The sequence below is a fragment of the Malaya genurostris genome, chromosome 3 (assembly GCF_030247185.1).
Source record: "Malaya genurostris strain Urasoe2022 chromosome 3, Malgen_1.1, whole genome shotgun sequence".
Lineage (NCBI taxonomy): Eukaryota > Metazoa > Arthropoda > Insecta > Diptera > Culicidae > Malaya > Malaya genurostris.
In genome coordinates, this window is record NC_080572.1 from 129,706,630 (window position 1) to 129,723,090 (window position 16,461).

Below are 16,461 nucleotides of genomic sequence, written 5' to 3' on the forward strand. Positions count from 1 at the left end.
TTCAACGTTATTTCAATCAATGAGATTCTCTTACAACAGTGCAAGGATGCATTCTATACAACGATCGTCTGGTAATACCTTCGCTGCTTCGCAAGCAATGTCTCAACCAAATTCATCTAGGCCATCCAGGAATCGGACGGATGAAAGCAGTGGCCCGAAGCTACGTGTTCTGGCCATCACTGGACGTTGAAATTGCAGAATACGTACGAACGTGTGTGCATTGCGCTGCAGCCGCCAAATCACCAGCGCATATTCCACCAGTACCCTGGCCAAAATCATCGTCTCCCTGGCAGCGGGTTCATGTTGACTATGCCGGACCCATCGATGGTGAATATTTTCTCCTAGTCGTCGATTCTTACTCCAAGTGGCCTGAAATTGTACAGACACGGCGAATCACAAGTACAGCAACGATCAACATTCTACGTGGCCTGTTTGCACGCCTGGGAATGCCAGAGAAGCTAGTATCCGACAATGGTACCCAGTTCACCAGTATTGAGTTCAAGCAGTTTTGTGCTGAAAACGGTATTGATCATGTCACTACCGCACCGTTTCACCCTCAATCAAACGGTCAGATTGAACGGTTCGTCGATACTTTGAAGCGTGCAATTAATAAAATTCAAGAAGGGAGAGGATCAATTAACGTTGCATTGAATACATTTCTGCTGACGTATCGAAGTACACCAAATCAATCAGCACCGAATGGTTTGTCACCATCGGAAGTGATGTTCGGTCGACGCCTAAGAACGTGTTTGGAACTTCTACGTCCTCCACCGAACTGTACGCAAGAATCGCTCCAGCACCAGCAAGTAGCTTCACGGTCCCTGAACAAAGGAGATGCCGTGTTCGTGAAGGTTTATGCTAAAAATACTTGGAAATGGATTCCGGGTACCGTCATCGAGAAAGTTGGTCGAGTGATGTACAACGTTCTGGGAGAAGGTCATCGTCTTGTTCGGTGTCATATCAACCAGATTCGGAATCGAAGACATTCGCTAATGCATCCGGAACAAGCCTGCAGACTACGACACGACAGTTACCATTAAGTATCCTGCTCGATGCCTGGGAATTACCAACAACAACAACAACAACGAGTACTCCTCGATCTGAAGTAACACCGAAAGCAGCTTTAACCAGTGACACTGTCAGAACCCCGTCGTTGTCACCGTCGTTCCCTGAGACTTCAGTCAGTCAACAGCTATTACCAGATATGTCGTCAACCGCTACAACCACATCTACTTCTGAGACTGTTACGGCAGTTACACCAAGTGTACATCAACCCTGGCGCTCTTCGCGAGTCCGAAGACCACCTAAGCGGTTTACCCCGTATCAACGCTACTAGGAGGGAGATGTTGGGGCAAATGGAATAATCCTCTGGCAACATGGTCGTACTCAACGAATTGCAACACTGGGCTCGTCACTGACATTTCACGCGATGATAGTAACTGATGCCACTTGTGTTTCCGGCGTTATACAGACTGGACAGTCAGTCTTTTTATTCCTGTTATTATGCGTCTAATATAGTATAGTTTTTATTCGTTTACGGCGTGTTTTACTAATGACCGCATGGTCACGGCTACCTCCGAAAACCCGTCGTAACACTTTTGTATTGACTTTTCAAACAGCTTGGATAGGGCAGAGAGTAAGCTGATGGGCCGATAGCTCTTGGAAAAGGAAGGATCTTTCCCCGGTTTCAAAACTGGGATAACTTTAGCTAACTTCCACATTGAAGGGAAGTAACCAAGCTCCCAGCACCTGTAAAAAATTTTAGCTAAGAAGACAAATGAACGAATACTCAAATGTTTCAGCTCAATGTTGAATGTGTTGTCGAAACCGGGGGCCTTCATATTATTGGATTTTTTCACAAAAGCCATCAGCTCATTCGCAGTGACTCTACTTTCCTCAGGAACCAAGCTGTCTGATTGGTCAACCTCAGCTACGCTATCAGCAACGGCTCTTTCATATGGACTAACAATGTTAAGTCCTAAATTGTGAGAACACACAAACTGCTGGCCTAGCGCATTTGCCTTCTCTACTGGTGTGATTAAAGGTATTCCTTCAGCTGCGTCCTGGGGTGACATCAGAGGAGGAATAGGCTTCGGTTTTTTCTTAAGCACCTTCGTTAAGGACCAGAAGGGCTTTGAATGTGGGAGAATTTCTCGAAGCTTTTGCTGGAAGTTCCTGTTGCGAAGCTCAGATATCTTTTCCTGAATTATCCTAGTTAAGTTGTTATAAGTAGTCTTCCTATCTAGGATGCCAGTTCGTTGATACTGCCTCCGGTAGATATTCCGAAGTCGGATGAGTTTCTTGGTGACACTGTCGATTTGAAGAGAGGAACTCGGCATATGTTGTACTGGAACCGTCCTATCACGAGTGACTGTGATTGAATGCTGGAAGGAAGATAGGGCTGCATCGATTTCCATCGGGGAATCAAGTGGCAAATCGATATTGATAAGTTGGTCGGCGATATGTTGAAATTGGACCCAATCGGTGCGATAATAGTTCCTCCGAGGTTGAATAGGCACCGTTTCTGGTGAAGATCCCAACGTCAATATTACTGGAAAGTGGTCAGAAGAGAGCTCGTAGAAGACAACCGGAGAACTGTCTATGGCGATGTTGCTGATGAATATATCCAAAATGGAATGAACTCCCGATTTGGAAAGTCGCGTTGGTTGATCCGGAGCAAAGATGTTGTATTATCCAGCTTCGTAATCTTCGGCAAGTACGAATCCGTTTCGATTCTGTCTTCTGTTTCCCCACAGCTCATGCCGTGCGTTCAGGTCCCCAGCAATGATGAATTTGTTCTGTCGTCGAGTGAGCATAGCCAGATCTCGCTTCAATGATGCACACGTACCATCTCGAAGATTGGTTTGTTTGGGGCAGTACGCTGCAATGATGATGATGGGTCCCATCGTCGTTGTAATCTCAATTCCGATGGCTTCTATGAGTTGCAATTTAAAGGCTGACAGAAGCCTGTGCTGAATGGATCGTTTAACGGCAATGGCAACTCCCTCTCCTCTGGTAGTTGCCCTGTCGAGCCTGTGAATCCTGTAATTGGAAATAAAAATAGAAATTTCAGGTTTAAGATGAGTTTCAGTTAAAATAGCAATATCGGCATTCTTCTCTTGAAGAAAGTCGGACAATTCAGCAGTTTTGCTCCTGAGTGAGCAAGCATTCCAATTTACTATAACCAACTCATTATATTGCATATTCGATGTTGAATTTGCCTAAGGCGTTGATTTGATCAAACCGCGTTCTGCAGTTTCGTAGTTTTGTTGTCATTGTTTCAAAAATGACGATCAGTTGTTCAGCAGAAAATAAATCACCAGAGTCATCCTTTGCTTGTGGTTGATTATTGCCCCATCCAGGAGGGATTTTTGAGGAAGATTCTTTTTGTGATCCAGCGGCTGAATCTTTTGGATTGCTGCGAGGAAGTGGCGGCAAATTCGGAGTATCCCTCTTCGGTGGGAGCCGTGGGAAATTAACTTCATCTTTCTGTGGAACATTCTTGGTCGTTGATTGTTTGCGGGACGCCTGTTGTCGAATTTTTGTGAACTCAGCACGTTTGGGACACGATTTGCTAGTAGATGGATGGTCGCCATCACAGTTCACACATTTTACAGCGATGTCATCTAGTAGGTAATCGTTGGTATTGTGTGGTTCGGCACATTTCCCGCACCGACTTTTCATGTGGCAATTCCTCGCTCCATGGCCGTAGTTCAAACAGTTCGTGCACTGTGTGACATCCCGATGTACCGGTTTATACTTTTGCCATTCGATGATTATGTGAAATAACGATTTAATCGTTTTCAGTTGACTCATGGTGATGGAGCCCTTCTCCAGATGAATCAGGTACAGTTGATCTCTAAACTTTTTGTCCGTATTATGTCGCTTCATTTTAAATACCATCAAAGGCTTTAGTCCAGCCTTCGACAGTGCCTGCTTTAGTTCGGCTTCCATCATGTCGGGTAGTCCTCGAAATACAACCTTCATAGGTTTGTTGGCGGCAATATCGTGTGTGAACTATTCCGCTTTTGTCTGCTTCAGATAGCATTCCACTCCTTTGTAGTGGTTCAAAGCCGGAACAGTTATTTTGTAGCCTTCAGTACATAAACGGATTGTTGCCTGTAGTCCTTTGCTGATCAGTGTGTTGAAATCCGAGCGTAGAGTTGGTGGGAAGCCCTTCAGGTAGAAAGGCGGCATTTTTTCCTTCTTCTGCAGTTCCTCTTCGGCATCAACTGGCAGATCAGTATATTGGTTTTTACTCAGCAAACGGTCGTTTACCTGTACATCACTTGGCTTCAGACGATTAGCATCCTTTGGATCCTTCTCGGATCTATGGCGGTTTTTACCCATAGCTTGGGTAGGTAGACAACTGCGAATAAAAAATAAAACAAAATCGAAATTAGTCGTAGTAGGTTATTCGTCTATCCACATCGAGTGTTAGATGACGAATGACCGATTTTCGACCACGGTTCCCCTCTTATAACGTTCAGCTGAAGATATGTGCCTGACTACCTCAAAATCGTCGTCCTTGCGCGAAAAATCCAAGCAAAAGTAAAGAGTTTTCCGCGTTGTTTTAAAATTTTCAGAAAACTTAATTTTTTAGTTGTTTGTGGTTATTTTATTTTTATTTTATTTATTTACTAATATACATAATCAACAGACAAAATATGGTCCTAATGATTATTTCTAAGTATATTTAAAAACTAGTTTTAATTCGACTGCGCGGGACTTGGAAATCGAAACCCGTCGAAACAGCATTGAAAGAACGTTGCAATCCAATGATGGCGCCATTGATTCCATAATTAGTGCGGCGTAAAGGCATTCTGAGGAGGTTGTTGTTGCGAAGAGCTCGTGCGCGAACATTTATGTTTATTTGACAAAGAAGTGCTGAACAATCGACATTGTTCAACAAAACGTCGGCGATTAGCAATGCACGGGACAGATCACGTCGCACCTTCAGTGTATCGAGTCCGATAAGCAGTCCGCGGCTTTCATAACTCGGCAACTGATGAGGATTATTCCATGGTAACTGGCGAAGAGCGAAACGAACAAATCTGCGCTGTATTGATTCGATTCTGATATTCCCATTATGGTAAAGCGGGTTCCATACCGCCGAACAATATTCGAGCGTTGAACGTACAAGCGAGCAGTAGAGAGACTTCAAACAGTAGATATCTGTGAAGTGCTTAGCAGTTCTCATTACAAATCCCAGGCAACGTGAAGCTTTTGCAACAATGTACGAGATATGTTGCTTGTAGTTCAGTTGTTCGTCAAGAAAAACCCCAAGGTCCTTGGCACATGTGACTCTATCTATCGTAGATCCTCGGAGACAATAGTCGAAACGTATAGGTGTTCTTTTCCGTGTGAACGTGATGATCGAGCATTTACTGATATTTAATGTCATTCGATTAATCTCGCACCACTCCGAAAAAATTTCTAGTTGACTCTGGAGGGAAATGGCATCCTCAGTTGTCTTAATAATTTTGAATAACTTAAGGTCGTCGGCAAATGATAATCGTGGGACACTCAGTAAAAAGTTCACGTCATTGAAGTACAGGAGGAAAATCAGTGGTCCGAGATGACTGCCTTGTGGAATGCCAGAAAAAGCATAAAAATCATTAGATAGATCATCACCGATCTTAACCGCCAACCGTCGATTGCAGAGGTACGATTCAGTCCACTGAAGAATACAGGAACCGAAACCCAGTCGGTCCAGTTTGGCGATAGTAATGGCGTGATTTATTTTGTCAAAAGCAGCGGAGAGGTCCGTATATAAAACATCTGTTTGAAAACCGTTTGACATAGCATCTGTTATAAACGTCGTAAAGCTTAATAGATTAGTAGCAGTTGAGCGTTTCGGCATGAATCCGTGCTGAGTTTCTACGATATACTGCTTACAGTGATTGAAAATAGGTTCCAGAACAACCAGTTCGAACAGCTTAGGAATTGCACTAAGTAAGGTAATGCCGCGATAGTTGTCGATATTCTTCCTGTCTCCTTTTTTGTGCACTGGGAACATATAAGAAGATTTCCAAACAACAGGAAATACTCCAGTCGTGAGTGACTGTTGAAACAGTTGACATAAGGGTGTTGCAATACCGCTGGAACATTTCTTCAAGACGACAGCGGGGATGCCATCGGGTCCAGGAGAATATGAAGACTTCATTTTAACGATAGCCTTTTGGACAGAGCTAATATCAACATTGATGAAATTCAACTATTGACTCAAAACAGGAACGTTCCGTGCTGCCTGGGAGATTTGATCCGTTGATAAAATATCTCTAGAAAAAACCCCAGAGAATTTCTTCATAAACATGTCGCAGATTTCTTGCAAGCTAGAAGTCGGTTGATCGTTGTAGTACATAGACGAAGGAAGATCTGGCTCTTTCCTTTGCTCATTAACGTGCTTCCAGAACGACTTAGGGTTAGATTTTAATTTCCTCTGCACACTTCGCAAATAGTTGGCATAACATCGTTTGGCTGTTTTTTTATAAACTTTATTTATTTCCAAATAGTTTTGCCTGAGCAAAAAACCACCTTTCTTGGAATATTTCCTTAGAGCTGTTCTTTTCAAACTTTTTAATTTTCGTAACTCAGCGGATTGCCACGGTGCTTGTCTGGAAAGCTGGCAATTTGAAGCAACGTTTGATTTGATTCAAGTACAATGTGCAGGGGAGGATGATATCTAACGGATTTCACTATAGGAATTGCTGCTTCGGAAATTCTGGGTGCAAAATCGGATTTACTTGAAAAGCAAAGATCGAGAATTCTGTTGTGCTCATTTTCGACGTGATTCACTTGACGCAATAGGTTAAGACTGTAACGGTCGAGCAGATGGACGATACCGGTGTGAAAAGAAGAATTCATTGGGTCAGCGAACATAAAGCCGTTGGAAGCAGGGTTATCAGTGTTATCTCACACTGTTCAAAATATTATCCTAAATTCATGATAATATTTTCGATGAAATAGTGCAAGAATTATGTTGCTGCCATTAATACAAGTCGAGATATTCACGATTAAGTACTGCCCCTTCTTCCATATGGCTAATTTTGAAAAGGCGCCCCATAGTAAAGTAAGTCGTATTCACGACAAAAAATTTAAATTTCTAAATCTTTTATTTAATTTGTACCTACTTGTTGGTGTTATTACAAAATCATGATAACGATGCTTTTCTATGAGAGTACACTGATTGCCTTTCTCATATAGAAAGTTTTTCCAATCACTTGAAAAATTGGCTAGTGAAAATTGGCGCAGAGGGCTAAGTGTCCTATATCATTCGAAACAGTTCATCGAGCTGAGCAATGTATGTTTCTGTGCGTGTATATGTGTGAGTTTGTGTCAAACAATGTCACTCATAAAATTAAAAAAAAATCATAGTGCTATAGGTCGCTATTGAATTTCAGTAACTAACTAAACGAACTGATTCCGGCTATACTGGTTCCTAGTTCCAGGTTCCAGAAGTATTGAGAATAGTCTCCGAAAAGTCTAAAACGAGACTCACTCAATTTTTTCAGAGATGATTGGATCGATTTCCACAAACAGGCTCAAACAAAAGTTCCTATAGTCTCATAGGTTGCTGTTTAATTTCATGTGATCCGGCTTCCGGTCCTAAAAGTATAGGGTAAAGTGTGCAGTGATGTCCTCTGTGTTCTTTGCTGTGAGATCGCATAATGGGAGCGTCTGTTTACTTTCTTTTTCCTCTGGCACTTGAGCTCACGAGAATACTGATTAAGAGCTCTAAAATTCTCTATGGTGAACGCCGAGATTTTCACCAAAGTGTACACGCCTGTGAGCTCACTGGTCTGCGGTTCATATGAGCTATTGTGTAGCAAATTACTGTTTCTTTCCAGCACTACATCGACTTAGAGTGGGAAGAAAAGAGCTATCGGATTCACTGAGATCGGTGGTGCACTTCATTCAAAGACATACGGGGCTGTGTCACTTAGGGCAGAGTGGTGAACATGTCAGTACTGCTGAGGCACTGATAAAACATTTTTTGTTGTTGTCTGTTGACAGTCGGCTAAGACCGCTTATCATAGAGCATATTCGTTTCTGTTTTGTAGCGCAATATGTAGCGCTCTGGGGCTCATTGGTTTTCGTTCTGAAAAGACATTAGGTTTTGGGTTCCACTAAACCATTTGTGTTAAGCGACTCACCCATGGGTGTTACGGACATGTATTATGTCGTTTCATTTCGCATCGGTTCTTGTAAATGCTTATTTCTCAACAAAGGTTGGCTAATGAAGAAGTATCAGATATATTTAAGTTTATTTACGGTGACTATTAAACATTGGATAATACAGTATTCATTAAAAAGAAAGTTTGTTTTTAAAAACTACGAACCAGTACTTGTTACTCCGCACATTACTAAACGATTTGTATTGAATTGTATTTGAGGTTTTTCTTTATCTCGGCTTTTATCATTAGGTCTATCTCCGAGGGCTACTAAATATTTTAAAATAACATTCTTAAACATACGAAGGAATCGTCATAGAATTCGTTCGCAACTAACGACTTTTCAATTCTAATATTTACTTGATTTAGTAAGGACCATTAAGAAATCACTTGTTTTCGCGAAATTGTAAACTTACATTTCTTTTGGTCGAAAATACGGTAACGTAAAAAATTATCAATTTCATAAACAGTGAATCGATGCAATAGAAGATTGCATATATTATAGTTGAATTTTACGTGTAATACTAATTGAAATTAGATCTTATGTTTCTGTATAAGTGAGTCTGTGCAACTCATTTATTTTAAACCTGGGATGCCGCTCTGGGATTACTTCGACAGTTTTATTCTAAATCTTTTGGGCGGTTTATTCCAAGTAGTTTGAAATTCTTTTATGTGATCCTTGAAAACAAGATTTTTTTTCAAACATTAGACCAGAATATTTTTCTTGATCAAAACATGTCAATTAGATTACATGATTTTGGTTTAGTTTAATAATAGTAACTATGGGCATCTACTCCAAGATGGTTAATTGTGTTTTTGCCACATTTGATGTAGAAGAAGTATCTATCTTTATTACACAATCGTTTCGTTTCGTTCGTATGTGGAAATACCCGTGTGCATAATCCTGTCGACTCTTGAATCCATTTTTACACTATTAAAGTAGTGTTTTTGAATCCAGTTAAATGTAGCAATTCCATCAACAGATCACTGATATTCAAACGCTAAAAAAGGTCCGGAAAATCTAACACAGATTGTTTTAAAATTAGCCTGTTAATCACCGGAGAATCATAATCAACAGCTAATCGGTATTTAAGGGGCAATTAACTTTCTCAGGAAAACAGTCATTGTTGCAAAACGCAAAAGCAGTTCTCTTCGCTGTCTTTGAGTGGAAATTCAAAAGAGAAATATCAGTTTGTTCTGCACATTTTTCTAAATAAAGTGATGCTTTTTTCTTGGCGATTCATCAACCAATAGTGGAGAAAACTGCTTTTACGTTTTTAAACAATTGCTGTTTTCCTGAGATTGTTTGTATAACCTTAATATATTCAAACAGACACTGTGTTCAGTAGATGGGAAATAGCATCATGTATGACGTAAGTCCGATCGATCGAAGCAGAAATGCTGCTAAATGAAATGCGAGGTTTGAAGCAACGATCGATACCGTCGGCCGTGTGATTAGTTCGTGAAAACATGACACTCAACCCCGTATAGTAAAGAGTAAGGCATTTATAATGCCTAAAAAATTCCCATCATCATCATTGCAGCGTACTGCCCCAAACAAACCAATCTTCGAGATGGTACGTGTGCATCATTGAAGCGAGATCTGGCTATGCTCACTCGACGACAGAACAAATTCATCATTGCTGGGGATCTGAACGCACGGCATGAGCTGTGGGGAAACAGAAGACAGAATCGAAACGGATTCGTACTTGCCGAAGATTACGAAGCTGGATAATACAACATTTTTGCTCCGGATCAACCAACGCGACTTTCCAAATCGGGAGTTCATTCCATTTTGGATATATTCATCAGCAACATCGCCATAGACAGTTCTCCGGTTGTCTTCTACGAGCTCTCTTCTGACCACTTTCCAGTAATATTGACGTTGGGATCTTCACCAGAAACGGTGCCTATTCAACCTCGGAGGAACTATTATCGCACCGATTGGGTCCAATTTCAACATATCGCCGACCAACTTATCAATATCGATTTGCCACTTGATTCCCCGATGGAAATCGATGCAGCCCTATCTTCCTTCCAGCATTCAATCACAGTCACTCGTGATAGGACGGTTCCAGTACAACATATGCCGAGTTCCTCTCTTCAAATCGACAGTGTCACCAAGAAACTCATCCGACTTCGGAATATCTACCGGAGGCAGTATCAACGAATTGGCATCCTAGATAGGAAGACTACTTATAACAACTTAACTAGGATAATCCAGGAAAAGATATCTGAGCTTCGCAACAGGAACTTCCAGCAAAAGCTTCGAGAAATTCTCCCACATTCAAAGCCCTTCTGGTCCTTAACGAAGGTGCCTAAGAAAAAACCGAAGCCTATTCCTCCTCTGATGTCACCCCAGGACGCAGCTGAAGGAATACCTTTAATCACACCAGTAGAGAAGGCAAATGCGCTAGGCCAGCAGTTTGTGTGTTCTCACAATTTAGGACTTAACATTGTTACTCCATATGAAAGAGCCGTTGCTGATAGCGTAGCTGAGGTTGACCAATCAGACAGCTTGGTTCCTGAGGAAAGTAGAGTCACTGCGAATGAGCTGATGGCTATTGTGAAAAAAATCCAAAAATATGAAGGCCCCTGGTTTCGACAACACATTCAACATTGAGCTGAAACGTTTGAGTATTCGCTCATTTGTCTTCTTAGCTAAAATTTTTAACAGGTGCTGGGAGCTTGGTTACTTCCCTTCAATGTGGAAGTTAGCTAAAGTTATCCCAGTTTTGAAACCGGGGAAAGATCCTTTCTTTTCCAAGAGCTATCGGTCCATCAGCTTACTCTCTGCCCTATCCAAGCTGTTTGAAAAGTCAATACAAAGGCGAATTCTTGCTTTCGCAGATGAACAGGATATAATTCTGGAAGAACAGTTTGGGTTCCGGAAAGGAAGATCCACCATCCACCAACTCACAAGGGTTAACAACGTTATCCAGCAAAACAAATCAGTGTCCAAAACGACTGCCATGGCAATATTGGATATTGAAAAGGCATTCGATAATGTGTGGCATGATGGCCTGGTGTTTAAACTGCATAGGTATAATTTTCCCATGTATCTTATTAAAATTATCAAAAATTATCTTGCAGATAGAGCATTCCAGGTTTCTCTGAATAATGCACTTTCAGAAAGATTTACTATTCCTGCTGGTGTACCCCAGGGAAGTATCCTAGGTCCCATTCTATACAACATTTTCACATCAGACATCCCACCTCTTCCAAGTGGTGGTGTTCTGTCACAATTTGCTGCTGATACTGCCATTCTTTACAAAGGTCGTGTCATTAATGCTCTGAAGAATAAACTACAGACAGGTCTGGACGCTTTAACGGAATATTTTACAAGCTGGAAAATTGTGATCAATGCAGCAAAAACTCAGGTCATCTTGTTTCCACATTCAAGATCTCCAAAACTTGTTCCATCAGACGAATGCAGAATACGATTCGGTGATGAGGTCATTCAATGGTCCGATGAAGTTATCTATCTAGGACTCACCTTTGACAGACATCTGATATTCAGGTCACATGTTGACAAAATCATTCAAAAATGCAGCATACTCATTAGGTCTCTGTATCCGCTGATTTGTAGAACATCTAAACTATGCCTGAAGAATCAGATGGCTGTCTATAAACAAATCTTCTACCCCGCAATTGAATACGCAGTCCCTGTTTGGCGGGGCTGTGCACGAACACACAAACTTAGGCTTCCGCGCATTCAAAGTAAGATTTTAAAGATGATTCTAAATCTACCCCCTTGGACAAGGACTAGTGAAGTACATGAGATGGCCTCACTGGATATACTAGAACAGAAATTCGAACAATACTGCACGAAATTTGAAGAGAGGTGCTCAATCTCTGAGATACAAATAATTCAAAATTTGTACGTATTAGGTTAGGGATAGTTATAAGTAGGTAGACATTTTATAAATAATTAAAATGAATATTATGATTAAACATTAGTATGTAAAACAAGAGTAACTAACACACCTAATATTAATAACGAATCGTATGAACAACAAAGATGAAAGGCCAAAGGGTCAAAACAATTGTACTGTAAAATGTTGATGTAATACACAAAAATAAGATTAATAAACAGATATTTATGCGAAAAAAAAATGAAAATCGATCATTTATTTTCGTGCGTTCGATGGAAGCAGCCGTCGTGGGAGTGGAATCATTAACCAGCAGCGACGGAGAGAGCACCTTCTGCGTGGTTAAAACCTCAAACGCTCAGGTCGCAACTCTCTTTTGCTTTTCGGTAGTCGTAACGAGGTTTAGAATTCAGAGCCTGCGTGCTGAAACTGAATTCTGGAACTGTATTCCGGAACTAATTTGAGTTTCGAAATTGCAGCTCTAGAATTGAAACTGGATTCTAAGTCCTGTTATCGGTTCTAAATTTAGTTCTTGAACTCAGGATCCAGTTCTATATTCCAGACTTCTTCTATTCGGTTCATTTTAGAACTATAATAATACTCCTAAAGAATTATGCGGAAATTTACTTTACTGTACTCTATACAACCCATTCTGGTAGTCATGGCGAAAAATCGTCTTCTAGTTTCAGAGCTTAGTTCTGGAATATGGGTTTAGAATTCAGAGTCTGCTTGTTGAACTAACTCAACTCGTCACTCTTCATCACGAACGCTTTCATAAAAAGTTCTTTTCAGAGCCACCATTTTTTTATTATAAAGAACTCTACTGCTTATTTCATAATATTTAATTGCGTTTCAGAATGTTTAATGTAACTAATTTTTAATTTAGTCTAGGCGCATCGTTAAATTTCTAGTAATGAAAGAGGGGAAAGTTGCACAATTCAAACAATCGATCAACTACCAATTCGAATTCGGAAGCATAAATAAAGCGTGTCATATTCGTATTCACGACATCCAGTTATGTGTCTGACATTGCACACCCGTGCTTTTTTCAATGATGATTCAAGATCAGGTTGTATGAATCCACCCTGAAATAACCTACCTACAAATCTGCAAAGAACTACGAAATGTACGAAATATTCACCCATACGTGTAATATTGATTGCTAATTACTTCATTTCGATCTGGAATTAACACGTAAAAAATTTTCTTGCATTTACAGTCTTATCAACCATTACAATTAGTAAGAATTGATTTGTCTCACTACACAACGTGACTTTTTGAAATTAAGACTGTTTTTTTGTGTGAAACATGCTGTTGTTTGTCATTTTGTATAAACTGAATGTTGCATGTTTTTCATATTCGGTATATTTACCACGTCTCTTAAAGCGTTTAATATCTGAATGTGTATAGATGTCTATCTCCTCTGTGTGACGAAGAGCAAGCAAAATTTCTCCCCTCGCACTGACAACTTCAACGAGAGCTCTTCTCTTCCACATTTATACACCACTGTTGTGTAAGTGTGCACGCATCATGAGTGCGTTTGTTTATTTCCTTTTACCTCTTCCACTGAATTGCACCAAAGTGCTAGAGCATTAGCTAATAAATTCTCTGAGGTGGATGCAGATACTTTCACAGAGGTGTACACGCAGGTGAGCACTCTGTTGTATGGTTTTCGTAGATGAAGCGTGGACACGCAAAATCAGCAAAATAAAACAATTTATCGTAAAATTTTCGGTTTTCCTTGCAAATTTTTCATAGCAAGGCCAGATCTACTCTCTATTAATTGAAGTTCACAGAAGTGTTCGCTCACAATCACGCGTCAGTGGTCACTTGGGTGTATTTAGACGAGAGCGCGTGTGAGCGATTCATGCGAAGAGAATGTGTTTCACTCGCGCCAGCTGCTTTAACCACAAGCACACACTCAAATGCTGTCTATTCGACACTGAGAAGAAGTGCGCTTTCCTCTTTGTGCGGTGCTTCGTTTTTTTCATCCTCGGTGTGGCAGAAATCTGACTCTCGCGTTTATCACACTGGTGAAATACCATCTCTGACTGTATAGTAATGAAATTATAAAAAATACTTACGACTGACGTCTTTCTGAGCATCATATAACACTAGAGGTTCGAACTCGTGCATACGAGGATCAACATACAGAGCAGTTAAAAATGCCGGATTATCAAACTACATTCCCTACCTATAAATTGAATTTACATTAGATATTAAAATTATTTGAAGCAATCACAGGTATATCTCATTCATCCTGAAATAATAGTTATAATAGAAGTGTAAAAAAAATATATCCATTAGAACTTCTTTCCTTCTAAAATAATTATTTATATGAATTTTCACATCATCATCTGAGAAAGGCATTTGCGAAAGCATGTTTAAAGTGAATTACATTCGCCGGGTGTAAAATATTATTTTCACTGGGTGATCTGTAAAATCGATCCAACTCATAGTCATCTGTCAATAAACTACCGAACTTCAGTAAATCTTATAAAAATACTACGAAATATTCGCTCTTATTTTACTGACATAATCTGTTAACTTTGAAATGTCTCTACTTTTCCCAATTCAGTAACAGATTTTCCAATTTTAAGTGAACCAATTATTCATAAAAAACTTCAGTAAACATGACTGACCTCTTTGATGAGAATCATATCTGTCAAATTGATTTATTTTCGGAATAAAAATGTGTTCTGTTAATTACACGGGATTCGAATAAATTTTCCGAAGATCAGTAATAGCTCACGACATTTTTTATTCACGGATCAGTGTTGGCATTATCATTTTCAAAAAATAAATCAGCTATCATTCCCGATTATTCGTGATTATTGTTTATCATCATCGTTGTTCTCTGAGATTGGTATTGGGGCTTCATTATCATTTGTGATCAGTGTTGCGCAATTATCACCTAATAAAATATCGCCGTTTAGTATAATCTCATTTTATCAATATCACTACAGTCATATGCTTTAAGTTAACACATCATTATTAATGATCATTCTCACGATTACCAGCCATGCAGCAGTTTTCTCTAGCAGACATCTATTCAGATGTCGGTAGTGCAATATGCAAAAGCAATATAGAAAGCAAATACAGTGAAAAATTACATTCTAAATATTGGTTATAGAGACAAAAGGACTTATTTTCAATTCCCGAATTGATTTACTCTCATGTTCGAATAGATTAAACCCAATTGCATTAATTTTATTTATAGAAGTAACAGGAGGGAAGGATTTGCGCAGCGTTTGAACCAGCCTTCTGCTGTGAAGCTAGGTAGAGCGCCCTTTCACCGGGCTGGTTTGAACGCTTTTTTTGTGTTCGCTCCTGCTAATTCTCTGTATGAAATTCAAGTAAATAGTGTTAATATTTTTGAACTGCTGCATGAAACATGCTTTGTGATGTCATTACAATTGTTTTTAACAACAGCATGGTGTATTTGAATTAGTTTGAAATTGATTTACAATACACCCACCATATTGAACATCACAATTTTCAGTGAAAATCGCGGCATGATTATCGTTTCATTATCACATGTGAGTTTATGGCACATCACTATAGTGATGCTGAACGGGATTAGATTTGGTCCATACTAGTGATAATGAATGCCTAAAATCGGATTTTGTGAATTTGTTCAGCGGTTATATTTAATAATTTGATATGTTCGCAACTCTGTGAATGATGAAAAATTCAGTATAATATGTTTGTTCAAAACATTTACATCTTCACGTTTCTTAGATTCTCTTTCGTAACATCACCATCATCATCTGGTTTTTCGTAGCCTGCGAGTGTTTCCCGCGGACCCACAAAAACAAAAGGATACGGCCACCATCGATAAATACCCACGTCATTTGGACAATACCCATGTAAGATTCAACCCACCAGCTACTGCTGGCTCTCAACTAAAGACAGATTTGGGAACAACGGGAACCAAACATAACGTTATAATTGAAGAGATTATACTGTTAAGAAATACCCTCGGCATTGTTAAAATAAAACAGGTTAATTATGACATGCGGATGTGTAGAGCAACTGTACCAATAGTTCAGCGAATAAAACTTACTGAACTAAGAAATATTGAACTCATAGTAAAGCATGTACAGCAATTAGTTACTTACTCCATATTTTCTAAGCCATTATTTTCGTAGTCAAAGTCATTTGAGTCATTGTCTTCAGTTTTCAAAACGAGTTTTTCTTCTTCGGGTATATCTTCCATTTCAGCTTGGTTCAATGCTACTACTTGTGCTTCTCTCAAAATGGTAGAAGCTTTTAGGAAGTTACTACCATTATCTGTCGTTATAGAATACACACTACGTGTATCAACTCCAAACTTTTCCAGCACTTTTATTATTTCTGAATATATATTTTCACCAGTATTTCTGTCCAGCCTTTCCACCATCGCAAGCGTCACT

At 39.7% G+C, this 16,461-nt stretch overlaps 2 protein-coding genes across 9 annotated transcripts in view; both read left to right on the plus strand.

Moving 5' to 3' along the window:
• LOC131437262 (zinc finger protein OZF-like) overlaps positions 1–16,461 on the plus strand; it is a 320,204-nt gene that overhangs the window by 36,666 nt on the left and 267,077 nt on the right. The gene's annotated exons all lie outside the window — the stretch shown is intronic.
• Positions 141–1,336, plus strand: LOC131433985 (uncharacterized protein K02A2.6-like). Its single transcript, XM_058600605.1, has 2 exons — positions 141–902; positions 983–1,336. Exons 1-2 carry the CDS (start codon positions 141–143, stop codon positions 1,334–1,336), a joined length of 1,116 nt encoding a protein of 371 aa, XP_058456588.1.